General features: G+C 45.2%; 1 protein-coding gene across 3 annotated transcripts in view; it reads left to right on the top strand.

Moving 5' to 3' along the window:
* Sema6a (semaphorin 6A) overlaps positions 1–10314 on the top strand; it is a 124730-nt gene that overhangs the window by 57066 nt on the left and 57350 nt on the right. For all 3 annotated transcript variants that reach the window (XM_005356082.3, XM_013349561.2, XM_005356083.3), the window contains exons 2-3: positions 7191–7327; positions 9559–9676. In XM_005356082.3, coding sequence (XP_005356139.1) covers positions 7228–7327; positions 9559–9676 — 218 coding nt within the window. In that variant the 5' untranslated portion in view covers positions 7191–7227. The remainder of the gene's footprint in view (positions 1–7190; positions 7328–9558; positions 9677–10314) is intronic.

The following is a 10314-nucleotide window of genomic DNA, read 5'->3' as shown; positions in this document are numbered from 1 at the left end:
AGGACCTGACCGCAAGAGAAACGGCAAGGAAGGGAAGGCCGGGTGGCATAGGCCGCCCGCCCGCCCCCGAGGACTGTGCAGCAGAGAAATGCACTGTTTTAACAAAGACAAACCTTTATAAGCAGGAAACAATGGGGGTTTGTAGAATTTCAAAGCTGCAGTCAATCATGATTGGTAGCGTCCTTTGTGGCACGGGGTCCGTGGTGGTGGGGGGGGTTGTTTCTCAGGTTGTTTGGATTTCTTCTGAGCCATGTTTGAAGTTGATGCCCATTCCAGAGTGGGGAAAGAACACCTCCCCGCAGGGTGGGAACTCCGCAGGCCAGGGAGAAGAAGGGCCAGAGGTTAGCATTGTGGCTTTCTGTTCTCTATTAACTGTACTGAGAGAAAACGGGATAAATTAGTAGGACATAGTGATTGCTTTATTTGAGTTTACGTCCTCCCTGCATGCTGACACAAACCATGAGAAGCTCTAGGCACCGAGTTTATGCAGTTTTCTGCTCAAGTCATTCTGCACATACCCTTCTAAGCAGCTGGGGAGAGTGCCTGACATCTAATGTGCTTCACTGTTACATCAGTGAAGACTGATGTAAATTGACCCACGTCTAGCCACTCATCGTGACATTTTGAGTTTGCACCTTAGATCAGCCGTCGTCCGGAAAGTCATCAGGCACGGCCTTCATTTTGAGTTACAGTACTTTAAGAATTTGGTGTAAAGAAGAAAAAAAGAAACTTCATCCATTACACTGGACAAATGTTTGACTTTCCTTAAGCAAATATTCTTCCAGTACAAGAATTAGACCAAAGTGAGTGTCCCAAAGTCCAATCAGCGTGGAGCTGTCTGCTTGCTGGGCTTGGCGTGGGGACCACAGTGGACTGTGTAGCTCATAGAGCAGCAGTAAGGATCGCGAAGCCTGCCTGGGCTCTCCCCAAGTTTCCACTTAACCTCTGCAACCCCGAAACCCAAGGTGAAATCTTAACTACTTCTAAACAGTTATGGCTGCCGTCCTGTGCTATTTTGGTGCGACGCCAAGAGCTTTCAGACCCACGGGACGCGAGAGAGGACCAGAGCATGTTCGCGGGGTTCCCATCCCCGCGTCAGCATCTCTGCACAGTGCCTGGCTCCTGGTAGAAAACAGAGCCAGTGAGATGAAAATCAAATGAACATCAGGCAAGAAGCCAAGGAGAAATGAATGAATTTTGGCTCCTTTTCAGAAGGCAGCATCACGTTGGGAGGGTTCCACGGAGGAGCAGGAGCCCTTAACTGCTGTCTGACTTTGCCACTTTTCCCTAAGTTCCACATTTGGTAACCGACCCCACTTCTTTGGGTCTCAGTTTTCTTAACAGTAAGATGAAAGGAGTGTTTGTTTTTGCAGCTGGAGCAGATATTTGAGTTCAGCAATATTTTTTTTTTAAGTTTAAAAGAGATGGGGGTGACAAAAAGCTGGGTATGCCACGGGCAGGCTGAGTTGGGCCTTGCTGATTTCTGGAGATCAAGATCTCTTGCCTCGGTGTTTTCAGGCCTGGGGAGATCATGACTGAAGTGACGGAGACCAAATGAGCCCTTAGATTCCATCTGAAGCATCTCAGCAAAGTCCATTGAAGGCTCAGGTGTGTGTTTGCAGAAGACAAGAGAAAGCAAGGACATAAGAGAGAAGCCACCACACGCCCTGCTCTCTCTGGAAGATCGTAGATATATATCAGCCTTTACGCAAATAAACAAACAATTTCTAGGACTTCTGAATTCACAGCTGCTTTTCTGTGCCTTTGTGCCCCGTGGTTGCAGACCGAAATGGACCATCTATTATTATACAAACTCTATTTATCACCAGCTTTCCATTGAAGGCCATCATCGTTCTCCAAAATGTGTAGAAGTTAGGTCTGTGGCATTTCCCTTTCCTCTCAACTGGGTGCTTTTATGCCTCTGCTAATGGCTGAGAAGAAGAGAAATGATGCTGTTTTAAGAGGCCGATGCTTTATTGAAAGTCTTGAGCTATTTTTCTCCTCATCTCTTAATGCAAACATCACTGAGCGGGTGGCTCTGGCTCACGGTCCCCCAAAGCCTGCACACTGTGACCATCTCTACCACAATCAATGGGCTTGAGTTGATTCTCATTCCGTTCTGGAAATGTTCTTTCACCCAACGCCACATCCTGTGGACAGCCGCATCCCTCTCATGCTGCCTCCAGTTCTCAAAGCAAGGGCTGTCCAGGTCAGTGAAGGACACCTAGTACTTAAACACTCATTCATCCTTCACGTTTTCTTCTAGTGGGAGAAGAATGAGCACTTCTGATCCCTGATGGGTCTCCAGCATTCAGTGAACCGGGCTCTCTGCACAAACACCTGTTTTCCCTACCCCTCTGGAGGTGAAGGTTCCTCTCCGGCTTGAGAGGGAGCCGATCTGTGAAGGCAGCCTCGTTCTTTTCTTTTTTTAAAATTTATTTATTTATTATATCTACTGTATTCTGCACCAGATCTCATTACAGATGGTTGTGAGCCACCATGTGGTTGCTGGGAATTGAACTCAGGACCTTCGGAAGAACAGGCAGGGCTCCTAACCTCTGAGCCATCTCTCCAGCCCGGCAGCCTCGTTCTTGCCCTTAGCAAATGACACTACTTTCCGTGAAACATCTGACTTTAAAACATCACCCTCAAGGGAGGCAGGAAGGAGGAATCCCAGGTTGTCCCACTTACCACAGCGGTGTCCTGACATCATCAACTCCTTCTGAATCGGTGGTGGAGAAACCTCGCCATCTTTCCATCACCGTGGGCCTGCGATCACAGGCCCATAAGGTGGAGTGAGCCTGAGAGCCGACATGTTTTGAGAGTGACTGTGTACTCAGTTTATGGATTTTTGTGACTGAAGCCATTAGGGACTTTCAGCTAATCTATCCCTGTAAGCAAAGATACATCAACCGGTATTCAGTTATTATCGTAAGTGAAGTTTCTACTTAGGCCTTCCCTTTCCCTTCCCCTGTCCCCACTCCTTCATGGCCTAGGGAGGACATAAATGCTGCAGTCACACAGATCTGGGGTTGAGAGCCAGTACTCCCCTTTGATTATTGTGCTCTTACCTTTTCCCTAATGTGCTGTAAATGTCTGCTGGGCGCTACCTAGAAATGTAACTTAGCCTCCTGCCCGGGGCTCAGTTTCCTTATTTGGACATGATAAGGCCTGTCTATCAGAATTGCCATAATTATGTGATTATTCCCAGTGTAAATACCAACTAAACTCTTACTATGATTAGATGCTGACAGTAGCGCTCTCTCTGGGACATTAGGGGTGTTTGTCAGACTTGTACTAGACCCTGATGTTGAGATGAAGCAACTTGGCATGCTGGTAGCTATTGGCCCCTGCCAACGAAATGTGTGAACAGCCTTCTACACTACTAGAACAACAGTTCTCCACCCTCCTAATGCTGCCACCCTTCAGTGCAGTTCCTCAGGTTGTGGTGACCCCCAACCATGACATTATTCTTGTTGCTACTTCATAACTGTAATTTTGCTACTGTTCTGAATCATAATGTAAGTATCTGTGTTTTCCGATGATCTTAGGTGACCCCCGTGAAAGGGTCTCTGTACCCCCAATGGGTTGCCACCCACGGATTAAGAACTGTCGCACTAGAGTAAGGCTAGAAGGTTTTCTCCCCACCCCCTCCTGTTCATCACACATGGTACCGTCCGTGGGCATGCAGATTGTCTACACAGCTCTCTCTCCTCACTGTGAGGGACAGTCAGGAGGAGATAGAGGAAGAGAGGAGACCTCTTGAAAAGTGGACTTCTAAAGTCCTTGGTACTTTTTTCTGCCTGGCTTGTCATGATCTCAGAGTCCATCTTAGGACCTCTTCTCGCTTTGGGCTCTGGATTGCTCCTTTGACTCTTCTTTCTCCCCACCGCTGGGTGGTTGCCTGAGCCTGGAAAAGGCAGTGAGGTGGCCTGGCTCAGTGTCTCACAGACACACCCGTGCTGTGCCTCCTCGTTCATCTCCTTTCTCCCCTCTCCTCTCTTCTCCCCTTCTTCTGGGAATACAGTCTCAATCTTGAGGGCTTTTAGAAGCCATACAATTTCCTGTTCTTTCACTTTGCAGGTGACAAAACTGAGAGCTAGCCCACCTGACCGGGTTGCCTAGAGTCACACTCATCTTAGCATGTCCTTCCTTCTAATAATGTGAATTATTGATTTTTGTTAGAACTTCCTATGATGTCAGTAGAAAATGTGTTTTTAAAGGGATTGCTGGAACCTCATGGCAATTAACTTTGTTCGTGAGGAAAAAGCTCCTACCACTACGACCATTATTCCCTACCTCTATTCAGAGCCAGAAAAAGCTCCATCACTACGACCATTATTTCCTCCCTCTATCCCAAGCCACTGCTAGGATTTCCAAGACATATTTTTCACATCCTTACCACTTATCGTTAAACCCTTCTTTGGACGAGAACATTCTGGAAGATTCCCTTGTGTGTCCCAAAACAGACAAAAGTTGTATCTGTACGGTCAGGTCCAATAGCATTTACATATTTCCTACAGCTGGACGTGGAGACAGTGAGCGGGACAACCACACGTGGTCTTAAGTTAGGCAGGGTCCTCTCATCTATGCGTGGAGATGCTGGTCCCACAAGGCCAACTTGGTGAGGCTGGCTAACGTTAACCACGTCCATCCCTGTGACGCGCTTAAGCACCTGATGATGGGAAGATGGAGGGGCACATAAAACAGCTCTTCTTTCCTGGCGGAGAGCCCAACTGTAAACCTGGAGCTCTGTCGGTGACATATCTGAGTTGTGATGCTGACTACACGTAAGCCTTAAAAGAAGCTGTGGGATTGCATAACAGCTTTCTCTGCTCTGCTCTCCCTGCCAGCTCCAGGGCTTGAGAATTTCCCCCCATGTAATCTTAAGGTAGAAAGAATTAAGACAGAATAAAAAGCGGGGTTTTGTCTCGAGCTTGTAGGACATTTGTGCAGGGGTGGATGCGGTTGTGGAAGGGTAGAGGCTCATTAGTCGTGTCAAGAAAAAGAATCTTTAATAGCGTATATTGTATACTTCCCAACATTCGAAGGGAAGGCGGCCTTGCCTTCTAAGTCTCTTTTATTCTTGCGCCACGCTGGGAACGCATGCTGAAATTCTGCCCTTGGTAACGCTGCTGCCGCTGCTGCTTCTTGCCTTACATTTCCTCACCCAAGTGTTACCTCCGATGTGTGTTGTGTTTGTGTTTTAGTTACTCTTTGTTGCTGATTGTGCCCCCTTAATGTTATACTGAACAGGGCTCCTGAGAAGCAAAGGGGGGACCCCGGAGTGTCTTTCCTTTGTGTTCAGATGCCCCGGATTAGGGAGCACTGGCAAGGAAGGAAATGAATGGACCTGTTGTTAACTGTCCTGTAAATACACGCTATGTCTCTTGGTAATGGATCGCCTTTGCGAACAAGAAATCATTCCAAGTTCAATTTTAATCTTTGCATCAGAGATAGAGATATGGAACTGTTTAGGCTCCTCTCAACTTCTTCCCCTCTTTGATTTTTTTTCCGAGATAAAGCAAATTAATTAATGAGCACTTTTCAGTTGAAGAAATGATTAAGACCCAGCTGTGTCTGTGAAATTATAACCTACAATGCACCCGGGACTTGTTAATGCTTTTTTTGGCATGAAGAAAAGAGACATAGGTATCTAATATTAAGTGGTGTTCCACAAAGCGTAAGTTAGCAGTTTGTTTGCCAAATTAATTTTCAAAGACATTTAGGTTACTAGGTTTGACATTTCTAAACGCAAATCTTACATGATTGATGGACTACTGTGGAATAGCTTTGTTCAGAAAAGATAATCTTTGGCAGGCTGCTTCAAAGAATGCTACTCTAAAAAAGATGAAATGATACCCCATTTTACGTTAATTTCCCCGACACGTCAATGCTTATTTGGAATACCCCTGAGAGGGATGTGGTATTTACTGTAGCACGAGGCTGTGTTCGCTGTATCCAGCAGCTCCCTGAGACTTTTATTTCTAAGCTGTAGAAGAACCTTTCTACACATAAAATCTGCTCAAGCAGAATACAGCCGAGCAAGACAGTATCATTGCAGAGCAAATGTACAGAGATGTGATTCTCTTTACACGGTAGCAATGCTATTCCAAGATGCCAGTTCAGATTCTCTTCACAGAATTGGAGACGGTGTGCTTCTTTTTAAAAATAGATCTGTGCACCCCTCCCCCGACAACGAACTACAGGCAGCTAGCAATCGATGAGAGAGAGAATGAGAATTAGACTTTTCCAGGGATGAGCCCCTAGTATGGAGTGGTCAGCCCTAAAATCATATAGTAAAGTGACACCAATCAGATTCAGCAGGTGGTGTTTGTCAGTTTATGCATTCACATAAATATGCACGCTTAGCAAAGAAAAGAGAATTTGATAGACAGTAAGGGGGATATGGGAGGGATTGAGGGAGAAAAGGCAAGAAGGAAAATAATATATTTTAATTAAAATTAAAAGATAGAATGTGTAATTTTTATTTAGTTCTAAGGTCTCTGTAAAATGGCATAGACAAGAGTTGAAAAAACTCAGCTAACTAAGGGGTTCCACAGGCAATAAGAAAATGGGGTCAGCTGTGTGTGGTATGTGCATATGTGTGTGGCATGCTAGAGGCAGAGGTATGGTATCATCGCACTGTCCTGAGGTCTCAGTATGACATATATTCTGACTTTTACAATAGAGCTAGAATTCTAGATCTTCATTGAATATCAGCGTCCTTCACTACCGACAATGCCGTCACATTTCTTGACCGACTAAAACAACAACAGCAAAAAAAACCCCACATGGAAGATGGCAGTTTTTGACCTCTCTAAAGGAAAAGGAAAAAAAAGTTGCTTTCAGTTGTTTATACTCTTTGGAATCCATAGTTTCATAATTGTGAGATGATAGCCACAGTGGCCTGTAATGGCCTCGTCAAAGGAAGTGAGTGAGGCTTTTCACAAAAGCTTTGCAAAAGCGTGTGGTGCCAGGATGACATTGGGCGCAGTGGGTACTGGGCACTGCCTTTGTGTAAAATACTGTAACCAGTGAATTCACTGTGGACAAGGCAGAACACAGAAGGCTCTTGTCTTGAATTATCTTCAAGACCATTGCGTTTCATGGAGTTGAACGAAGCTGACTTGAAAAAGAAAAAAAAAAAAAACAACGAAAACTAAGAAGCGTCCTTTCCTCTTTGGCAGGGTGAAGTAGAGAAATAAGTCTCCCCGCTGAACTACTATGAGGCCAGAAGCCTTGCTGCTATGTCTCACACTGCTACACAGCACTGGGGCTGCTTTCCCAGAAGATTCTGAGCCAATCAGTATTTCGCATGGCAACTGTAAGTATCACGCGCTCCCTCCCTTGCTTGCATTGGCTTTTGAGCTATTTTACCTTGCGGCCGCCTAACAAACCCATAATAAAAAGAAATCCAGGAGGAGGCCCAGGAACTGTAAAGTGTGCTCCTGATAAAGTTAGGCCACAGGGCAGCAGTGGCGCACGCCTTTAATCCCAGCACTTGGGAGGCAGAGGCAGGAGGATCTCTGAGTTCAAGGCCAGCCTGGTCTACAGAGCTAGTTCCAGGACAGCTAGGGCTGTTACACAGAGAAATCCTGTCTTTAAAAAAACCAAACCAAAACAAACCAAAAAAAGCAAAGGCAGGTCATTTCATACCTGGTCAGATGGATGGAGTTAGATGGTTTGACTGTTATGAGCGTCATCAAGTGTTTGAATTGTCCCTTGAGTTTCCAGATGAAGTCTCTCCCTACACACGGAGCCATGCTCCTGCCTTCACACCAGCTACAGGGGATAACACTGTTGTCATCCGAGGACCGAGAATGTCATGTGTTTCCATCTGTAACCTGTATTATTATAAAGCATGCTAGAAAATAACAACAGGTGTTTTGAAATACTTAAGAGGAAAAAAAAAAGCTTACAAGCTTGCTAGTCTCAGGGAAGAACTGGCTTAACTTCGTTTCAGTACCTGTTTTGGTCAGCGGTAGATGCTGACATAATTAAAGCTTCGGTGGCTCCCTCCAAGAGGAACGTCTTCACTTCTGCTTTAGAAAGAACATCCGGTTTCCTATTTTATTGTCTGCCCTCCAAATGACCATTGTATCCCAGTCAAGGTAAAGAGCCCAAGTATCATTTTCCGTGTATTATCCCAAAACAAACTCTGAGTAAAACCTACCGAAAGATGTGCAGGCTATTAAGTAGCTACCCCAGTGCTCAGCTTCCAGCTGGAATTTCTGAGGAAGGAGGTAATTTTATGTGCAAAGATGAGGAGCCAAGACCAGAATACGTTAACAGGGAAAGGACAAAAGGTCAAAGGTCAATTCTATCCCTCCTTAATAGCCAAGCTCCCCACACTTCAGATTAGGAACCAAATAACCATGTATTTATCTTCATTCGAGATAAAATTTCCATTTTTGTTGTCCCTCTACAATAGGGACCCCAGTCCTAATAAGCTGTTGACAATCATTAATGGTCACACAATACCATGATAACAGATGTAGGAGTTACCATAGCAATCCCCATGATGGCCAGGTACATGAAATTAAAGAACCATGGAAGGAAAAGCTTAAGGTAATTGTACCCCTGACTTGTTTGGGAGGAAAATATATGGATGCTCTCTAGTAACACTTACGTGAGAAAGCCCAGATCCCACAAGGTTAAAGTGTAGTCAGTCGTCCAGGCACGAACCTGTGAGTGGTTTTCCACTCAGAGTTACATCCCTGTAACTCACCAGAAAACATGGCCTTTTGGATGTGACTCATCTTTCTTTCTTCTTCTTGGAGGATTGCCAATGCTCTGGAGACTATAGGTTTAGAAACAGAGAGATGTTGAGATCCAGGTATTTCTAAAGGTCAGATATTATTACACATCACAGGCTCAGCCAAAGAGCACGGGAGGAAAGAAATGTGCTCACGGACCCTGCCAGGTCACCCGAATGGCTACGCTCACTTTGAGCCTCTCCTGTCAAAGCCCACTTTTCTGTGAGCTTAGCCAATGGCTGAGCTCCAGAGTGCACTTCCCACAGTTCCTAGAATGCCAACCGACTTAGCAGGGCCGCCCTCAATGGTAGATTATTCCACCCGGGCGCCTGTGGAGACTGTATTTTTCTTCTGGCTCCTGGATGAAGGCTCTTGCCTCCAGACCACATTGCCTTTGCGGTGATTGATGGGGAAGGCAGCTTTGAAATACTTTTGTCCGGAGACAAGATCTTTGGCAGCCTGCCTTCCTCAGGCTTAGCACTCCACAGAAGATGAAAAGGAAGCTGGGGGAAGAAAGAGCACCTCCGTGCAAAGGGTGGACCAGCAAGTTTAACCCTCAGAAACGGTGACACTCAGAAATGCTAAGACTGGGTTTATTATCATCTGGAATTGAAGTGTAACCCGATCGTCACACTTTCACAGCATTTCCTGAGACAGCAGCTTTGCTGGAGATGGGAAACGGTGGCATGGTCTGAATTAAACACAGTTTCGTTCTGGGGCCCACCCCCCTCCTCACACCACCCCGTTGATTCTTGGCTTGATCTGAGTTCCCCTCTCTTACCCCATCTTTTTTTCACAGATACAAAACAGTATCCGGTGTTTGTGGGCCACAAGCCAGGACGGAACACCACACAGAGGCACAGGCTGGACATCCAGATGATCATGGTCATGAACAGAACTCTCTACGTCGCTGCTCGGTAAGAGACCATCCTCACAGGCATCTTTGCAGGAACCAAAGTTTCCAGTCCCTACTCACCAGCCATGTGTCTTTCGAAGAGCCTGAGGTTCCTAACTATGCTATTTAAACTAAAAGCTGCTTGTGTTTGTCAAGTAATCATTCTTTCAAGTGTTTCTCCTGTCTGTTTAACCTTTTAAGGATTTTTTTTTATGTCTACTTAACCTTCTGTGGGTTTTTGGAGAAATAATTGCATATTTTAGAGCTTACAGCTCAAATAATCCACCGTATTTCTTGAACATATATGCAAATATTTACCCAAGTACATAGCCGAGAACTCTACCACTTGGTAGTTGTTTGTCAAATCAATTTGGATGTAGCAGCATGTATTAAGCAGTGTACAGAGGTGTGTGTCTATATTATGCCTATTTGTATATTTGCACTGAATATTTGCCATTATTTTGACAGACTGGTAATGGTGACCAGAGAAAATACAATACTGTGTATGGTTCATAAGTGGTTTGTATTTAACAGTAAGAATAAAAATAATAAGCATTACTTGTCCTTTGGAAAATAATATCTGGACATGCTGATATCCTAAGGCATAAGAATGCCACTTGAAGCCGGGCGATGGTGGCGCACGCCTTTAATCCCAGCACT

The sequence above is a fragment of the Microtus ochrogaster genome, chromosome 18 (assembly GCF_000317375.1).
Source record: "Microtus ochrogaster isolate Prairie Vole_2 chromosome 18, MicOch1.0, whole genome shotgun sequence".
NCBI lineage: Eukaryota > Metazoa > Chordata > Mammalia > Rodentia > Cricetidae > Microtus > Microtus ochrogaster.
This window is presented reverse-complemented; position numbering and strand designations above follow the sequence as displayed.